The 21,153-nt window shown below is 37.5% G+C and overlaps 1 protein-coding gene across 1 annotated transcript in view; it reads left to right on the top strand.

The window, feature by feature from the left end:
* The window catches only part of BMP2K (BMP2 inducible kinase), a 187,559-nt gene that overhangs the window by 138,509 nt on the left and 27,897 nt on the right, over positions 1 to 21,153 (top strand). Inside the window, exon 15 of the mRNA XM_006872898.1 lies at positions 11,013 to 11,123. Within this exon, the coding sequence (XP_006872960.1) occupies positions 11,013 to 11,123 (111 nt within the window). The remainder of the gene's footprint in view (positions 1 to 11,012; positions 11,124 to 21,153) is intronic.

Here is a 21,153-nt window from a genome sequence, read left to right as displayed (position 1 = left end):
TAACGATTTGTCATTTTTGGTAAAATCTATTTTACATCTTATTAAAAAATTTTTTTTAAAACCACAACTCTTATTGTTTGGTGTTTTTCCTAGAATTGTGTGCCCCCCCCAGAGCGAGTATTTAAAACAGAGAGTGTTTTGTGGGGCGTGGTAGAAGACAGTTGGGAGAGGGTTATTTTAAAAGCCAACAGAAAATTAGGGTATTAATTTTTTTGTCTTCTGACACGATACTAAGAGTTTTAATAAATCAGTATTTTTTACTATCTGGGTAAAAATTGATTGCTTAGGCTTTTATCAATTAATGGAATAAAATACTCACATTTTCTTGTACCTTATAAAATGTATTATTCTAAAAATGTTTTTCTAAGCTCCCTAGAATTTGTAATGACATCTAATTGCGTTATTTACTTGGCATAGTCGAGAATAGCATATAAATATAATTATCTTCATAAAACTTGGATTTGCATTTAAAACACTTCAGCTATATGCTTTCACATTGAAAGGTTACATAACACAGTCTCTGTGTATATATGTGCGTACATGTGTGTTTCATGATGATTCAGTTTACTTCCATTGTTAATTATGGAAAAATATTAAATTCCAAATGAAAGTGGAGGAAGAGCTTTATCTGAAGGTCCTACTTGGACAGAAATCACTGTGACATGACTGGCACTCTTACATTGGCACATTGCAGTAGGAAGCATGGATGCTGATGCTTGGCAGGTCCACTTACCTAGCTTCTAGTCCTGATGTGGCACTGTAAGCTGAGGTTGGCAGTTAAAACCCACCAGCTATTCTTGGAAACCTAAATAGAGTTACTATGACTCATGAGTCAAAACCAACTCCACGGTGCTTTTCAGCAACTAAAGTCACTAAACCATTAAATCAGACTTCCTCATCTATCAAATGGGGGTGGAAATGCCTACCTCCTAATTCAAGAGAATTAGATAATGTATTTAAGGAAATAATGATTTAAGGGGTCTGGACACTTAGTAAATATATGCCACTTCCCTTTTCCATACTTTCTGTAGTATAATCTTGAGGCTCTGATTTAAGAGGCAATGATTTATGAGATGTCTCAACTTGCAATTTAAAAGCAATATATAGGGGTTTTATGGATAAACACATTGACAATAATAATAAGGTTCAAAAAAGGTTAAATTCCTTTCATATAAGGATATATAAAATATAGTATAGAAATATTTCCTGCTAAAGTTTTGCTTAACTGTAATTATTCAGTGATCTTTAGTGCTTTTTTTACTTATAAGTAATAAGGTACAAAATATTAGATCTGCTTGATAAGTTCTAAATTACATGGCCAAAAGGCTTCTGGAACCTTGGTTGTAATAGAAACTGTAATAGAAGCTAATACTACTTGTTGGTTGGTTCTTCTCTCCCTAATACCTTTTCCAAAATGAATAAATTACTGATACATTTGAAACTTCAGATAGAATATTTGTACCTTTGATCTCAGCATAGATATGAATATTTTCCCAGATTCTTTCTGAGATAATTGATAATTGGTTTATGAAATGCTTTTCCAGTGAGAAACTGAATAAATACCTTTGTGTACTCTTAAAACAAAATTTAGGCATTGCTTATGTTCTGATTGTTTAGAATAATGCATTTCCATTTAATGTTTAACTTTTGATATGGTCCTTTATTTAAAAAGAAGGGAAGAAAAAGCAAAGAAATGCTCCCTAGGAAATACTTGTATATATTACCCAGAAGATAATTTTAATATTGTAATGTTGTTGTTACGTGCCGTCAAGTTGGTTCTGACCCATAGCGACCCTGTACAGGGTTTCCTGTAAATCTTTACGGGAGTAGAAAGCCTCATCTTTCTCCCGCGGAACAGCTGGTAGTTTCGAACCACTGACCTTAAGGTTCGCAGCCCGATTCGTAACCACTACGCTGCCAGAGATAATAGAATCTCAAAATATTAATCATTGGTAGCAAAACCTATTTTGGGGGGTGATCCTTAAGGAACCAGTTGATTCATATCAATCAGGAGGCAGGGTGCTTAATATATAACATAAAAGATGTATCTTGTTGATTTTTTTCATTATAACTGTAATTATGTATGGCTATTTAAGACCAGAACACTAAAGCAAGCATAGTAATGAATGTTATTATTTTTTTAATTTAAACTTGTTGTTTTGGTTCTTTTGTACCCAAACATCTAGACTAATTTGTAAACTTTGAGAAGTGGAATTTTCATAACGTTTAATACATCAAACACAAATAGAAAAAGAGTATTTACTTTGGGGACATTTTTAACTTTCAGTTGCTCCAGTAGATGTATGGCTTTATGTTAGTTAAAAGCAGTACTTGTTAATTAAATAGGTTTTGCTCTGTGGCCAATGGATTTATATATTCTGTTTTTAAAAGCATACCAAAATAACCAAAAGGAAGATAGCACTAAACTCTGTGACTCCCTTGCATATTCTATTGATTATATTGTTTTTTCTTTAAAGCCACAGAAATATATATAAACATCTGTATATATAAGTTGTTAAGGAGCTCTGGTTGCATACTGGTTACGAATTGGGCTACCAGCTGTTCCATGGGAGAAAGAAGAGGCTCTCTGCTCCTGTAAAGATTTGCAGCTTCGGAAACCCTGTACAGGGTCACTATGAGTCAGAACTGACTCCACAGCACATAACAACAACAACAACATATAAGTTGTTACATGCCATTGAGTCAATTCCGACTCATAAGCACCCTGTATATGGTTTCCAAGTAGTGGCTGGTAGGTTTAAACTTCTGACGTTGTTTGTAGTTCAGTGCCTAGCCTACATCTCAACACCTGGAGTTGGTATATATAAATTGTTGTTGTTGTTGTGAAGTGCCATTGAGTCGATTCCAACCCATAGTGACCCTGTATAGGAGTAGATCACTATGAAACACTAGCTGTCTTGTATGTTAGATAATTTAGACCTGTTCAAACCCATCAGCCACTCCTTTGACCCCCTGATGGCACTTAACAACAACAGTCTTCCTTTAGTTCAGAATAACAGAACTTCAAGTATATTATTTTTGTTGTTCGTGCTGTCATGTTGGTTCCAACTCATGGTGAGCCTACATAAGGTTTTAGAGGAGCAGCTGGTAGGTTTGAACCACTAACTCTTTGGTTAGCAGTACAGTTCTTATCCTACAGTGCCACACCAAGACTCAAGTATATTGTTGTTGTTGTTGTTAAATGCCATCGAGTCGGTTCCGACTCATAGCGACCCTGAACAGGGCTTCTGAGGCTGCAAATCTTTACGGGAGCAGAAAGCCTCATCTTTCTCCCACGGAGCAGCTGGTAGTTTCGAACTGCTAACCTTGCGGTTCGCAGCCCAATTTGTAACCACTACTCTACCAGAGCTCCTTAGTACTTGAAAAATAAATGAGGACTGCACATTTAAAGTTTATTCTTGAACAGTGTATAATAAAGACCATTATCCATATAAGCTGCCGAATTGCCTTTTTTTTTTTTTTTTTTGTACTTTTATTTTCCCTCCTCAGATTATGCCTAGATCCCTGTATCACAGAGCCCTGTTGTTCTAAGGTTGAGCATGCATCCCTGTTTACCTCTGTCCCATTTAGCTCATGCAAACATGTCTCAGTGTTTCTCTATCTATCTTGTTCTTTCACACCCTCCCCCTTCTTGTGTATCGCCCTCCCCAATGCCTGCCCCCTACTCTGTGCTCCCCTGAAACCTCCCGCCACCTCCCCAAACTCCCCCATCCCAGTCCCACCGGTAACCAACAAATATTTATTTTTCCTTTTAGTTTTCTTAAGGTTTTACAATAATAGTGTTATATAATATTTGCCCTTTTGTGACTGATTTCACTCAGCATAATGTCCTCAAGGTTCATCCATATTATGCAGTGGCTTGCAGCTTCCTTGTTATTCTTCAAGGTAGCATAATATTCCATTGTGTGTTTGTACCACAGTTTGCTTATCCATTCTTCAATTGATGGGCATTTAGGCTGTCTCCATCTTTTTGCTATTGTGAATAGTGCTGCTATGAAATTGCCGTGCATATGTCCACACAGTTATGGCTCATATTTCTTGTGGACATAAACCAAGTAGAGGAATTGCTGGATCATAAGGTATTTCTATTTCCAACCTTCTGAAGAAGTGCCATACCCTTTACCAGAGTGGCTGGACCATTTTGCAGTCCCACCAGCAATGTAGGAGGGTTCCAGTCTTTCCACATCCTTGCCAGCATTTTTTATCCTCTGCTTTTTTGAACTTCACTGTTGTTATTCCTGGTGTGAGATATCTCATTGTTGTTTTGATTTGCATCTGTCTAGTGGCCAATAATCATGAACATTTCTTCATAGTTTGTTGGCTGTCTGAATGTCTTCCTTGGTGAAGTGTCTGTTCATGTCCTGTGCCCAGTTTTAATTGGGTTACTTGTCTTTTTATTGTAGAGGTGTTACAGTGTCCTATAGATTTTAGAAATTAGTCTCTTGTCTGATAAGTCATTGCAAAAGATGTTTTTCCCATTCTCTGGGCTCCCTTTTTACTCTTTTGGTGCAGTCCTTTGATGCACATAAATTTCTAATTTTTGGAATATCCCAATCATCTATTTTGTCTTCTCCAAATTGACTTTTTAATTTAAAATTCTTTTTTAAGTATTTGTGAAATACTTAAACTCTGTGTTTTCAACAACTAAATCAATTAAAGGTATTGAAAAAATAATTGTTTTTATTTACCAACACAGTCTTTTTGGCAGTGCTGGAGGAGGTAAGTCTCTTGTATTCAACAAATTAAGTGCAAGCGTTGCACTAAAGAAAGCCAATTATGTGAAAATGGCACTTGTATGCAGTTTAGGAATCACTGCATTTTGTAAGTAACTCTGTGTAGCATTTCATTAGTTTTTATTTATAGAAAGTTAGATTTAAATGATTAATATGTGTATGTGGCCCTTGGACATATGATTTTTTTGAAATCCTCCATTTGATTTCATGTTTTAAATAACAGTGAGGACATGCCATATTTTTCTAGTGTATTTATCTGATTTTTGTTTTGAGATAATTGGATAAGTTACCTCAGCTTTATATAGGACAGTGTCTCCTATATTTTCAATTCCAGTAATTTTTATCAAAAATATATTTGTGTACTTAACCATAACTATGTAGCATTAGATATACTTTTTTTAATGTTTAATTGTGAATTATGTGATAGTTTACATGGGAGAACATTAGTTTTACATTCATCCTTGTTGTTGTTGTTGTTAAGTGCTGTCGAGTTGGTTCCGACCCATAGCGACCCTGTACAGGGTTTCCAAGGCTGTAAATCTTTATGGGAGCAGAAAGTCTCGTCTTTCTCCCATGGAGCGACTGGTAGTTTCGAACCGCTGACCTTAAGGCTTGCAACCCGATTCGTAACCACTAAGCTACCAGAGCTCATATATCATTTCATTGCAATGGTTACAATCCCCTCCATGCATCATCAACCAACCAAAGCCTGCTGCCCAGTCATCAGCACAGAGCCCCTCTCCCTCTCTGGGTCTAAAGTCCCCAGCTGCTCCATATCTCCACGTCATTGTCTCTGCCTCCATCTCTGGAGTCACTACTTCTCTGGATAGGGTCCTGCTTTCTGTTCCGCTCCCTTGATGGTCCCAGGGACCTACACTGCTAGACTGCAAAGTTAATTACTCCCCTCCTTGTACATTTACATTTCCAACCCTCACAGTCAGTCCTGATAACAGTTATTCACTATTGTATCACAAGAGACCTACAGTATTTCCTTTCAACCAATCCGCCTAGACAGATTGGATACTACTCAGTGGAGATTCTACCTTCCTCCATGCCCTCTGGATCTAGGTTCCCTCTTAAAAGCTTGTAAACCAGTCACTTTTTGCCTTTGTAGCGTACCCCCCTCCCCATTTTGGGCAGCCAATGTCCAAGTTGCCCATCCCTGTCTACTCTGTGTATGGAGGGGTGGGAATGATCCTTGCTGTAAAGATTTGTTCCCTCTTTTGAGCTACTGCATTCGTAGGTGTAGGTCAAGTTCATCAAATTGTATCAGATTACTCTTTTTTTCCCTCTTCTTTCTTCTTCTAGTTGAACTCTGATCATCTAGTCATTAAAGCCAGGTCAAGTGGGTATATCTGCAAGTGTGGGTGTTCTTGTGCATATGCACTCTATTCTTATCAGCTGGACGCTTCACTCTCCACTCTAGTCCTTCACTCTCTACTATAGTGAGTGGCTATGTCACTGACTCTGGGTCCAAGAGTCCCCAGGTCTTGCCACACTGCTGGCCAACCAGGTGTCTACCTGGGTTCAAAGGAGTCTGTTGAACGTTGTAGGGCTTAGCTTGCAGCTTCATTGCTGTTTTTCCCTCACTTCCCCTTATCGGTGATGAACCTATCAGAGCGTGTATTCCCATTGAGTCTTAGTCTTGGGAGGGAGTTTGCTCTGAGGGGACCCAACCACTTGCCTTGATGTCTCCTGGGCGAGCAACTTGCTTGTTGTTGTAGTAATCAGTCAGTCTGCCTATATTATTTTGTATTTTTCCAGCTGGTCTTTCTTTCAGGAATTATCTTCTGTTCTACTAGCTGCTCCAGGCTGGTCTGCATGTCCTTTCAAGTGGAAATTTCCCCACCTCTGAATATTCTGTATGGTGTTCAGGATTCCACATTATAGTCTTATGTAATGCAGAGTCTCCGCAGGAAGCCTCCTTCACTGGGGACTTTATAGCCCCATTTTAGGTATTCCAATCAGTTATAGGCCGAAGACGGACTTACAAGCTTTCTATGGTCATCTGGCTATTCCTTTCTCTCCCTCTCTAGTGTCTATTTTATAATGGTATGCAAGAGAAACCAAGATTCAAAAGACAGCCAAGCATCTTAACATTATTTCCCCCCTTTTCCCCATTCCAAGCATGTCTTAATCCCTGTATCCTAGAGCCCTGTAGTTCCAAGGTTGTGCATACATCATTCTTTACCTCTGTCCCTTTTAGCTCATGCAAACCTGCCTAATGGTTCTCCCATCCAGTTTGTTCTTCCATTCCCCTCTCTCTTCTTGTATTATATATACTTTTATAATGGATTTACCATAGATAATATACTATTGTGTGAAGATTTAATTCTACATATATTAATCATAATTCACAGTTTTGTTTGAAGAACTATTGGTTACTGTAGTATAAACTTGAAAGAATGTTGAAATGCAGATTTTCTAGTCTTTATCCCAATAATATGATTCATCAGACCCTTGTAGAGCCCACTAGCAACGTTTTATGTAGACTTCCTTGCTCTTATGGTGCATATTCTCTGGGAAGGGTATGTGGCCCTAATTCAGACCTCAGCCAGAACCAGCTTTCATTGAGTGGATTTCTACTCAGGGCTTCCATTTATGTCAGAGTAGAATTGTGCTCTGTAGGGTTTTCAGTGGCTGATTTTTTGGAAGTACTTCACCAGACCTTTCTTCTAAGGTGACTCAAACTACCAACCATATATTAGCTGTTTGGACTATCCAGGTTGTCCAATTCAGACTTAAGTATCCATATACGCTTTGTTTTGATTTAAAAGACTGGAGCTCTTGGATATTGATGAACGATGGCCGTCACTCTGAATATATGGCGAAAGATAGCCTCTTTCATTTGTCTTTTCCCACTCCCTCTTTAGGAGTCCTGGTGTGGCGCTACGGGATAAAGCAGTGGACTGCAGGGTCAGTTTGAACCACAAAGTTGGCAGTTCAAACTTACCAGCTGCTCCTTGGAAACCTTGCTCAGAGTCCCTGTCAGTAGAAATGAAACCAACTTGACGGCACTTAACAACAAAAACTACCTCTTTACTTAATCTTCACCATTTTGAACACTGGAATTTGGGTGATGGAGAAAGAATGAGGAAAGAACAGGATTCTGATATGAGGAATAACCCGTAGTTTTATAGTTATTTTCTAAGTGCATTTGTGGTCTGATAAAATTGGTAACCATAGGTATTCTCTGTCTGTAATAGCGAATCTTTGATTTCTTCTTAAGGATTAATTTTGTGGTTACCCACCAAAGTAATAAGGACTTCTTGATATATGAATTATTTTCCAATCTTTAATAGATGTTGAAAAAACAAAACTTGAAAATGATTTTGTTTTATTAATAGATAATAATCATTTGTTACTGATGCTCATTTCCTAAATTTAAGTATATAGGTAATTGCTTGAAAAATACAGCTGAAGTAAATTTTCATTGTCATCAATTGTAGTATTGGATTTGCAAGTTGCACTAGATTTTGAAAGTTTTGTATAGTTGTCAGATGTCTTCACTAATTCAACATCAGTGAGTGCCTCAACAAAACACATCTGTAAATTTTCAACAAAACTTAAAAGCCCAAAATTTTATGTGGATATCATGGTCTTAGCTGTGTTGTTGTTAAGTGCCATTGAATAAGTTCTGATATTCATAGTTACCCTGTTGTGATTGCTTAGCTGGTGAATTTGAACCACTAGCTTTGCACTTAGCAGTCCAGTACTTATCCTACAGTGCCACTTCTCTAGTCTTACTGTTTTAATTGTCATAAATTTAATTAAAAAAAATAATTCATGACTGTAAGTCTAAGTAAGTGTAGTCATAAGCTATACAATGTCTGTTTGGGTCAGGTACCTAGCAGATATAACCAGACTTAGAAAATACAATAGCCTCCTGCAGGTAATAAGTGTACCTCACATCTTTTGTATTCAAAGCAATTGCTCTGCCAGACATGTAATGGTTCAGTATATATATAGCCTGTGTCTTGATAGTCATAATAAATGCCTATATTATGTCTGTACCATATTGTAATTTTTTGTCGTTAGGCTCATGTGAAGTTTCCCTACTTAAAAATACATAGTATGCACTTGACTTGTAGGTACACGTATCTTGAGTGTTGGAGCTGTTTAATTTTCTTTCAAAAATATTACTGTGGAATGCATTATGACTCCCTAAAACGATAAAATCAGTGCTAGTAATAACAGCAGCAAGATACGAAGGGGAAATATCTATCTGAAAGTGAAACAGAAGGTTATTAACACAGAAGTGGAAAACCAATGCTATTGCTTTCAATTTAGGCACATTCACACAATGTCTAAGTCACATAGTGTCCTGTTTCACAGAACCTATGGTGGACATTAAATAATGTATGACTGTATTACCCTAGGACCTTGCCTTCTCAGGATGTGGCCTGTGGACTAGCAGTGTCACCATCACTTTGGGATCTTGTTGAAGTGTAAATTCTGAGGACTGTCTTAGTGTAATTCAATTAGAATATGCATCTTAGAAGGTCCCCAGGTGATTAGCGTCTACATTAAAGATTGAAGAGCACTGTCCTAGAAGGTGCTGCTTTAACTTGGGGACTTTCTTCCACACTAAAGTGCTTCTACCCTGTAACCCCTTAAAACTCGATTGAAATCAGTATAGATTATTGATAGAAATTGTCAATATGTTAGCTTAAATATGGAAGGCTCCAAGATGATGCAAATGGTTTCCATTCTGCTGCTAACCTAAAGCTTGACAGTTCAAACCCAGCCAGTGATGCCATGGAAGAAAAGGCCTGGTGGTCAGCTTCTGTTAAAATTAGAACCAAGAAACTTCTATGGACTATTACCAGGTGGGGTCACCATCAGCTAGACTACAACTCGATGGCAGCTAAAAACAACATCAACAAATATGAATTGGCTCCCCTGGATTTTGCAAATGGGTAACACCCTTGACTGCTAGTCCAACAGTTGGAGGTTTGAGTCCGCTGGCAATTTACTTGTGAAAAATCAGCTACTGAAAACCCCTATGGAGCACAGTTCTACTCTGACACATGTGGGGGTCACTCTGAGTTAGAATTACTCAACAATAACTGTTGTCTTGTTTTATGTGCAGAATTTAAGAGCAGGGGAAGGATGATCATTGCTAGGGAACTAGACTACATCAACTGTACCTTGAACAAACCAGGCCTGTTCCTGCCTTAATACCTGAGCTCTGGCTCTTCTGTCTGGAGTGTTCTTCCCTAGGTAGCCACTCCCTTACCTTCTTCAAGCTCACCTATTTCAAATACTGGAATCACCCTATTTATCATTGCAACCTGTGCTGCTGCTATCTTCCTTACCCTGAATTACATGTTTCTTTATAGCTGTATGTATTTCTTAGTATTTATATAGTTTAGTACTTGTTTTCCATGCTAGCACATCAACTCCATGAAGGGAGTTTGGTTTGTTAGATGTTGTATTCAAGTGATTAGAACAGTGCCTAGGACACACTGGTGGCTGTGTGCCGTGGAGTCAGTTCTGACTCATAGTGACCCTGTACAGGGTTTTCGAGGCTGTAAATCTTTACGGGAGCAGAAAGCCTCATCTTTCTCCCATGGAACAGCTGGTAGTTTCGAACTGCTGACCTTGTGGTTCGCAGCCCGATTCATAACCACTACGCTACCAGAGCGCCTAGGACACAAGGACACACTAGGTGCTCAAACATTTGTTGGATGAATGAATCAGTTCTGACATTAGGATGTTCAGTGTAGCAGAGAAGTATTTGTATTGTATCTGTATTATGTGCTTGTGATAATGGTTTGATAATTGCAAATTTATATGAAAAATGAAAAAATATAATGAATTATATTTTATTGCTATTGTTATATAGGATTTGCCTACTTTATGAATTATTGACCACTTTGTAATATTTTGTAGCAGTTCAGTGTGCACATTTGTAGAAAATCCGTAAATACAACTCTGGTTAGTGATCTGGTCTTAAATTCAGCTCCAATATTGAACAAATTGAAGACACCTGTTATTTGAAAGAACCAGACTAAGTTACTAAGTTACTGGGTTAATTGTATTTATTTAATGAAACCTAGCACTGAGATTGTATTGCTTAATTTACTTGTATTGCAGCAAATATCTATTCAATCCAGGACTACCCCTTAAAGTTGTATTTTTCAAAAAGGTGGTTGTGTTTAGTTTTCACTTTTATTTATGCAATACATCATTAAAAAGTTAAAGGTCATTTTGTTTTTATTTTATTTTTCGTTTTGTTTCATCTTATTTTTGCAGACAGGCTCGAGGAGAGAGCACCCTCAGATAAGAATGTAGACCCACTTTCTGCTCCACATAACCATCCTCCAGAAGATCCTTTTGGTTCTGTACCTTTCATTTCTCACTCAGGCAAGTTACATTCGTAACATCATCACTACTATTAACAAAATAAATACAAAACCAGAAAACCATCAACCAAAAAAAAAATCTTATTAATCTAAAGTCTAAATAAGAATCGCCTGTTTAGCTACAGAAAATAGAATAGAAACGGGTTTTCACCGTAGCCATCTCCGTCTTCCTAATGTTGCTGTTTTCAAACAGCTGTATTATTGTTCAGTTGTGCCATTGCCAACATAGAAAAATGCTGATTGAAATAGAAGCATACTTTTTTTTTTCATCATTATTATTAGATGTTATCTAAAATATCAGTATCTCTGTCTCCCTTTTGGCCATTTAAAAAATATCTATATTTATATATATACATATAATTTTATACCAAGCTTTCATTTTTAAATAACAGCCTTTATTTCCTTAGCTTGTACATAGTCCTTTGTAGCTGTATTATTTATTCTTTTAAAAATCATTAATGATTATAAATTTTATCATAAACATTTTGTTTTCTTACTGTTTTATTCTTACATCCTTGCTTGTGATTTCTATTCATTTTTGAAATACTGATATTTCCTAGAAAGGGTCTTCAAAAATTTTTTTGAAAAATTAGATTTAAGATAATGAAATTTTTCTATAAATTTTTGAAGCCCCCTTGTACTGATTTGAAATGTTTTTAGTAGTAATTTCAAAGTTCCCATTTAATACTGTTAAAGATAATAGGATGGGGCAGAATCCTAGTTTAGCATAGAGGAATTTTCATGTATATATTGTTATAGTAGAAAAAAAAATTTGTTAAAGGAAAATTATGTTGAAAGAAATTTTATTTTGTGAAAAGGGTGAGGTTTTGTTTAATATGAGTATATTCAAGGTACTAATCAGCCATATTCTTTGGTTTTGTTATTTTCATTTCTCATTTAGATCTAAGTTATGTATGTATATCATCACCACCAGTAAGAAATGAACATGGGAACAATAGTATAAGAAAAACTTATGTAAAGCCAAAATAAGATTTAGGCATTTATTTCCATTGACTTACACTGAGATAGTATTATAGCTTTTTAACATTCAGATTTGGTTTTCTGAAACATCTAGCAAAGTAACCAAGTATTTCTGTTGGCTTTCAGAGTCCACCTTTTATTCTTTGTCTTTTATACGAACGAGATGATATCACTGACTGGAGGAGATAGCTTTCAGTCTGTTAACTTAATTTGCATAGCTGTGCTCCCTCCCACCTCCAATACCCTTGGTTACAAAAATGTTATTGCTTTAAAAAATATGGAAATACCTCAGCATAGACTTTATAAGCTCTCAAGAACACTCAGTGACTTCAAACATTGAGCTGTGTGTAGCAGAAAGTAGTTTCCTTCCTAGCCCCGTTTCATACTCTTTAACCTTTTCAGATTTACCCTTATCTATACAACGATTTGTGTTCTTTAAGAACATATGAAAGTACCCTGGAGAAATTAACATAGAGTCTGGTACTAGAGTCAGCCTTAGTGGTTGGTCTTTTCCCTGGACCCCCTCATTGTAAGGTTGGTTTAGGGATTTTGCTGTTAACCATAGGCTCATAGGTTTGAGCTTTACTTAACTTTTAACTGTGGGTATTTAGCTTCTCTATTTGAAATTGGTAATCCCTGGGTTGTACAAGCAGTTAATGTGGTTGGCTTCTAGCTGAAAATTTGGAGGTTTGAGTCCATCCAAAGATGTCTTGGAAGAAAAGCCTGATGAACTACTTTTGAAACCAGCATTGAAAATCCTATGGAGCATAGTTCCACTTTGTCACACATGGGGTTGCCATGAGTATGAATCTACTCCACCTGACTGTTTTGTTTGCTTGATTAGATTTTAAGCTTATTAAGGGCTGGAAACTTAAATTGTCTGTCTCTGAATCCTGTTCAGCATCTAAACCCAATAATTTGTTGTTATTAAGTGTTGGTGAGTCAGTTCTGACTCATAGTGACCCTGTATAGGTTTTCTGAAGATCATGGTAGGTTACAACTGCCGACTTTGTGATTCACCGACCAGTGCTGATCCTACAAGTGCCACACCAGTAGTTCACCCAATAATTACCTAATAGTATTTATTGAATGCACAAAGAAGTATGATGGTCAACAAAATCTTCAATTCATAGTGTTAGAACGGTGACTTTTAAAAATGCCCTTAGATAGCAATACTAGTTCTCTACTTTATCTTTTTAGACAGTGTGAACATGAATATTGAAATGGGTTGGTTCTGAAAAATTGAGTACATAGACTGGAAGAAAACAGGGGATGGTCTTAGGGTGAAATGTGCCTCCAGAGATAGAAGAAAAAGTGATTGCTTCACCGTATCAGCAGTTGCTCTTTTGATATTTATCAGATCTAAAATGTATAAAAGAAACATTTTCAGTAGCTTATTGCCACTGTAATACGCTTAGAAATACTTAATTTTTAGATAAGAATAAAGTATTTGGGGCATTGTTTTCCTATAATAGTAAAATAATTGATGCTGTGGGAAAACAGAATAGCCTCTGGTTCAATGGTGTAATTGCTCGGTTGCTAACCAAAAGGTCAAGTTTGAACCCACCAGCTGCTCCTTAGGAGAGAGATGTGGCAAATTTATTTTCATAAAAATTTGCAGTCTTGGAAACCCTATGGGACAGTTGTACTGTGTCCCATAGGGATTTTTGTGAGCTGGAATTTTTTACTCAATGGCTGTAGTTTTTGTTCTTCTTTAAGCTTCAGGAAGAAGAAATTGGAATTCTATCCAATAAAGCTAGCATTGTGAGTCTTAAAAGCATTTGGGAAACAGATTTATGGTCGATGAGTTCAGTTCCAGACAGATTGAGTTTGAGTGAAATGTACCTGAAAACAAACAAACAATTAGAAATACCTAGTTGTTGTTATTAAAGTGCTATTGAGTAGGTTCTAACCCATAGCAACCCTGTATAGGGGTTCCAAGGAGCAGCTGGTGTGCTTGAACCGCTGACATTGTGGTTCATACCGACTTTGCAGTCCAGTGCATTAACCTATAGTGCCACACCAGGACTTCAGAAATACCTAGAAGAAGTGCAGCCAGAGTGCTCCTTGGAGGCCAGGATGTCTAAGCTTCGTCTCTCATGCTTTGGACATATTGTCAGGAGGGAACAGTCGCTGGAGAGGGATGTCATGCTGGGTAAGGTGGAGGGTCAGAGAAAAAGAGGAAGACCCCAACGAGATGGATTGGCCAGGTGGCATCATTGATGGACTTAAGTGTGGCAGCGGGAGTGAGGTTGGCCCAGGATCGGACATTGTTTCGTTCTGCTGTGCATGGGGTCGTTATGAGTCGGTTCCGACTCGATGCCACCTGACAACAACAACAACAGTCACTTAACATGAGGCTAAGTCAAAAGGTATTGCTACAGAAAATCACAGAACCCTGTTATTAAAATATATATCAAAATGTGAAGCTGTACTTTCTTGACTTAAACCTCCATCAAGGAGTGTACACTTATGCATATTGTGTTACTGTCTCTCAAACCCTTCCATGAAGATTGCTGAACTCTGATTTATACCATGTCAAAACAGCTGATGTCCTTGAGGAACTCAGATTATCCTGTTAGATAGTCATTAAGATTTTAGAACAAAAAGAAGTCTGAAGGGACAAGATCAGGGCTGTAGGGTGGATGGGGTAAGGTTTCCCAGTGAAATTCTTGTAGGACAGCCTTTGCCATCCTCAAAAAGTACATTGTTGTGATGAAAAAAAAAAAAAAAAAATCTTAGGTGCAACTTTCTTGCCCTTTTTTCCACCAATACAGTTTTCAATTTCCTGGAATTATTATTTAACTTTTTAGAATCTCCCCCAAAACAGTTGCCATAACCTTCTGAACTGACCACTCTGTAGAATTTAACTGGCCTGCCTAGCAGATCCCCTTAGAAGCTACTGGTCACCACCCTTTAAGTAAGGCCCTAGAAAAACAAGGAAAAGTCTAGAGAAAGGCAATTTAAGTGAGTATAAAAGAAAGTATACATGTTTATTTGATTTGAAAAGATTTAGTGGTACTGTGGGATAAACACTGGACTGGTAAGTGCAAGGTCAGCAGTTCAAACCCACCAGCCAGCTCTCAGAAACCCTATACAGGATCTCTGTGAATCGGAACCAACTCATCTGCACACAACAACAACAAGAAAGTATTAGTAGGTTTAACAGGTAATAACCTAGAAACCTAAAGATACAGATCACAAAGTGCTAGAATTAAAAGGTAGAAATCCCAGCAAGTTTAAGTGAAATTTTAAAAGAACTAGAATTTGAGGATTACCTTGAAGTAAATGGTATTAGAAGAAATAAAAGACTGTTACTTTTCAAAAAACCTTGTTGCCATCGAATTGACTCTCACTCATAGTGACCTTATTATAGGACAGAATAGAACTGCCCCATAGGGTCCCCAAGGCTGTAAATCTTCACAGAAGCAGTCTACCACATTTCTCTCCTGCAAAGCAGCTTTGGGTTCAAACTGACCTTTTGGTTATGTGAGTGCTTAACAACTTTGCCCCCAAGGCTCAGTTTTCAAAAAAGAGGTAATAAAAATTGAAAGTAAGACTTATTTGGAGAAGAAAAAAAGAGTAGATCTATCTAGATTTATTCATGGAAATTGGGATGTATAGAGGTATAGCCCAGACCTTTTTCTCAAAACAATGCCAACACCATTAGGGAAGTTTATAGAGCAAATTGACAACAACAGCATTTCTAAAATATATTTTAATTTTTGTATCAGCACATTTTTGTAAAAAGTTGCAAAATCTGCCCTATTACTGTTATAAAAATGTGTTGCTAACTTTTTTGTAGGCAAGGTTATAAATGACAGCATTTTCCCTGTAACCAAATGATGCTGGTATCACTACTAGAGATGGGATATTGGTCTTGGTGATCCAGTCTTCAAACTTTAGTGGTTTTCTGTGCAAATGCCTATGTTGTGATAAATACTCAAGGAGCTGTACTGGAAAATGGGTATCAGGAGGATTTAATTGTACTTATATATTTAAAAGTTAAGCATCTATCCATGATTACATTCATATAGTCAGTATTATCTGGGTTCATTGCAGGTTTCATTCCTTATTAACGGCATATCTTAGGCAAATGACCTTAGCTTACTCTGTGTATCAGTTTCCTTGTCTATAAACCAAAACCAAAACCTGTTGCCATTGAGTAGCTTCTAATTCATATCGATCCCATGTATTATAGAGTAGAACTGAGATTCACAGGGTTTTTCTTGGCTATAATCTTTATGGAAGCAAATTACCAGGCCTGTTGTCTCCATCAGCATTGAGTGGGTTTAAGCCTCAAACCTTAATGTTACCAGTTGAACACATATCATATGTGCTTCCAAGGGACCATCATTTATAGAATGGGATAATAACAATCCATACCACATGACTCATAGAATTCTTATTGATTAATAAGAATACTATGTGTAAAGCACCATGAAAAGTATCTGGCACATGGTACTTTCTTAAGAAACTTCAGTGGTTGCCATGGTTTCTGTTTGCCTGCAGTGAATGCCATGACAATGGAGAGCTCAGCTATGTTAAAGCCATTACAGTTTTAGGCTAGTGATAAGTTTATTAGATTCTTTCAAGTGTTATCTTTTAAATTTTCTGGGAATTTCCAGGAGTTGTTACTATTTTCTTTTAGTCTGGTTTAGAGTATTCAATCATTATTGTCTTTACTGCTGCTTTTGCTTATTAAATAGGGGGTTATGGTATTTTAACTAATTCTTTGTTGATTGTTCTTACAAATGAACATTTGACACATAACAGAATACTCTTAGAGGAGGAATTGTCAGGTTGAGGGCGTGTATACTTAAAATTTTGATTTTTTGACAGGATTGGCCTATAGAAATAATTCACTAATTTATGTGCATAATGTCAGTACTGTGAATGCTCATTTCCTTTCAGTGAATAATCTTAGAGTATAGTAGTTCCCTCTACTTCAGTGTTATTGGGGGTGGGGATATATAATTAAGCTAATAAAACAATCCAGTACTGTTATATAAAATGCTAAAAGGATGAAATTAAACTAGCATGGTAATAAATTTCTGACAGTGTTATAAACTAGTAACTTGGAAAACTATTTAACAATAGAAACTTTATGTTCTTTGTTTTGTGTATTCTGAAAACTGGGAACAATATAATACTATAAAATTTAGAGAAAAAATGTAACTCCAAATTTTTCAGTACATTATTTAGTAGAAGCACAAAATTAAAAGCATCCTAATATCTACACTGTTAGGCAAATGACTAAGTTGTGAGCTATTTACAAGATGAAATATATTACAAGTATTTGAAAAATGATAGTAATAAATATGCGACAGTGTACGAAAGTGCCTGTTCTGTAACTGAATTAAAATTTTCCAGTGAAAAGATAATAGCCCCGTTATAAAATCTGAGTAATAATAGGAACAAACACTAACCATTTCCTCATTATACTACACAGCTATTGTTTGAAGTTTAATCTATTTGCTTTCAGTTTTCCCATAGCTCTGGTGTTTATACTGGTTATGCATTGTGTCAGGAGCTCTGGTAGTGTAGTGGTTGCAAATCCGGCAGCTAATCTCATGGTCAGCAGTTTCAAACTGCCAACTGTTCCGCGGGAGAAAGATGAGGCTTTCTGCTCCTGTAAAGATTTACAGCTTCGGAAACCCTATCCAGGGTCCCTATGAGTTGTAGCATAACCAAACTGTGCATGTTGTTGTCAACTGTCGTCGAGTCGTTTCCGACCCACAGCGACCCTGTATAGGGTTTCCAAGGAACAGCTGGTAAGCTTGAACCACTGACCTTGCAATTCAAATGACTTTGCAGTCTGATGCATTAGCCCACAGTGCCATACCAGGACTCCTAAACTATGCATGTTGTTGTTGTTGTTGTTAAGTGCCGTCGAGTCGGTTCCGACCCATAGCGACCCTGTACAGGGTTTCCGAGGGTGTAAATCTTTACGGGAGTAGAAAGCCTCATCTTTCTCCCGCGGAGCGGCTGGTAGTTTCGAACCGCTGACCTTAAGCCTCGCAGCCCGATTCGTAACCACTACAAACTATGCATAGTGTAAGTCAAACTTTTCACATCTCTTTCCATTTAGCACCAGGTTTCCATAGCATTTTTAATACAGCTAAAATCTAGTCCAAGCTCTGGTGCCACAGTGGTTAAGCGCTCACCTGCTAACAGAAAGGTTGGTGGTTCAAATCCACTAGCCACTCCACAGGAGAAAGAGGTGCCAGTCAGCTTCTGTAAAGAGTTAAAGCCTCGGAAACTTTACTGAGTAATCTCTGTCCTATATGGTTTCTGTGCTTCAGAATTGACTTGATGGTAGTAAATTTGGTTTTTTAAATATCCATGTTCAGGTAACTTGTGTTCTAATTTGCATTTTCATTAATGCCTCATTTCTTCTGCTTTCCAGTTTCTCAGTTTAGAGATAGTTTTAGGGATAGTTTAGAAGTTAACAGATTCATTATTTGTCCTGCCAGTTATGGACTCATCCCAAAGTCCAAAACTTCTTATATAGAGGTTAAATTTCTTGTTTCTCAGGGCTTAGTGCTTGCTTAGAAATAACACAAAAACTGCCTGCAATGAAGGGGGGGGGGCAGTTACTACAATGGATTTATATTCAGGGGGAGCCCAGTGGAGAAAATTGCATATTCAGTCTGTGTTAAAATTGGGAATTAAGGAAATCTTCATGGAAACAATTCATGGGTGCTTTTTATGGTGAGCCTTAAAAATTAGTACATTTCATTTGTAGGAAAGAGAAGGCAGGTCAATCAGAGCAGAGCAGAGTGTGAACAAAGATCTGAGACAACTCAGTATGCTGTGAAAAGTTCAGGTAGGGGGAAATTGAACCAGGTGGGCAGAAGCCAAGAGGAGAAGGAAATGGAGGTTGTTGGCAATAATTGAAGGGTTTTAAATAGAGGAATATGATTTAGATATGCATTCTAGAAAGATTACCGTGGAAGGACTGTAGAATATAATTGTTGTTGTTAAGTGCCTTTGAGTCGGTTCCAACCCGTAGTGACCCTGTACAGGGTTTCCGAGGCTGTAAATCTTTACGGGAGCAGAACGCCTCATCTTGGAATCAGGATAATCATTTAAGACAATGCCTGACAAAGTGTGGTCTGCAACAAGAAATTGAGAATAAGTGGTTAGAAATCTTTATAGCAGTTGGAGAGATTAACTTTATCTATGTTGACTGTAAGAAGCTCTGTTAACTTAGTGGTTGCTAGTCGGGCTGCTAACCTCAAGGTCAGAAGTTTGAAACTACCAGCCTTTCCGTGGAAGAAAGAAGAGGCTTTCTGCTCCTATAAAGGTTTATAGTCTCGGAAGCCCTATGCAGGGTCATTATGAATCAGAATTGACTCCATGGCACACTACCACCACCATGTTGGATCTAAAATAGAGCTTGTATCTTATGCCATTTTTTTCCCTCTCAGTTTTCTTTAGATGATATTTAGAAACAGTTTTAGGTATACAGAAAATTGTGCAGAAACTAAGAGTTTCCTCACCTTCTGAGCACCATTTCTCATATTACTAATGTCTTGTACTCTTGTGGTACATTTGCTATCACAGTTGATGGACCAGTATTGATACCTTTTTATTAACTAAAGTCTAGAATTTACATTAGGCCTCACTCTGTGTTGTATGGTTCTACAGGTTTTGACAGTGCATAATATCATTAACTCATATTATATGCAAGTAAAATTATACAGAAAAGTTTCACTGCCATAAAAATGCTCTGTGTACCACCTATTTTATTTTTCTTATAATTTTTAAAATAAAAATGTTTGTATGAGTTGGAAAATAAAAACAAGCTACAAGCATACTTGTTCCTTCACTACAGATTGATTGAAAAATTGTGATTTAAATATTTTATGCGTGAAATTGATGGCATAAGAGACAACAATTGAGGAAGAATCTGTAGGACTTAGCAACCGCATGGAGGTAGCTGATAATCTTGAGGGAAAGAGGGAAACCTCAAAAGATTATCATATTTCTGGTTTGGCTGATCCGTGATGTTCTTTCTGCAAAGTGAGACTGTAGGTTTGATCAAGGGGCAGTGTTAAGTTTTAGGTTGAGGTTGAGTTGTCTGTAGAGGTTTTGGGATCTAATGAGTAGGCATTAAGATGCATGGGGCTGGCATTTGAGAGAGAGAGAGAGAGAAAAACTGACCAGAGAGACAGACATTGAATATACTGTCATGATGATAGCGGATGCTACTTTGGGGAGAGGGAGAGAGAACTAGAAGGCTGAGGAGTTAGTTCAGGGGAATTATTTAAGAGGCAAGACAGGAAAAAGAGAAGGAATTTTTTGGCTGGGCCATCTAATTTGATGGGATTAAGGTTATAAATGAGCGCTTGTTGCCAGGAGACAGATGATGGTGGTAGTGGTTATGTGCCATGGAGTCGGAACCTACTCATAGTGATCCTGTACAGGGTTACCAAGGCTGTAAGTCTTTATGGGAGCAGAAAGCCTCATCTTTCTCCCGTGGAACAGCTGGTTGTTTTGAACTGCTGACCTTAAGGTTTGCAGCCCAATTCATAACCACTACGCTACCAGAGCTCCTTGGAGACAGATAATGGCAAGAAGAAAAGCAGCTAACCTACACTTGACTAAATTACCAAACACAGAAAGTACTCCTATTCAGGTTCCCATAGACAAGAGATTGTGTTTTCACAGTCCTCTGAGGAGTGGGATTTTGAAAGACTCATGAAAGTGGTAAAAATGGAGATCGCCAGATTTCCCCATTGATTTAAATGACCTTCAGTGTGTTAGGTGACATTTAGTGGAAGTCTTTCTCTGATATTACATGTCCAATTTGAAACCTCTAAGGATGAATCCTGGTGCAGAGCCCTAATGTGGCGCTGTAGGCTAAGCCCTGGACTGCTAACTGCAAGGTCGGCGGTTCAAACCCACCAGCCGCTCCTGGGAAACCCTATACAGGGTCGCTGTGAGTCAGAACCTACTTGATGGCACTAAACAGCAGCAACAAGGATGAATCAGGAATAAGATCTGACTGAAGTAATTTTCTTGTGAATTTTAGATGGATGGGG

Source organism: Chrysochloris asiatica, unplaced genomic scaffold (genome assembly GCF_000296735.1).
Source record: "Chrysochloris asiatica unplaced genomic scaffold, ChrAsi1.0 scaffold00214, whole genome shotgun sequence".
NCBI lineage: Eukaryota > Metazoa > Chordata > Mammalia > Afrosoricida > Chrysochloridae > Chrysochloris > Chrysochloris asiatica.
Note: the sequence above shows the minus strand (reverse complement) of the source record. Positions and strands in the feature narration are given on the sequence as shown.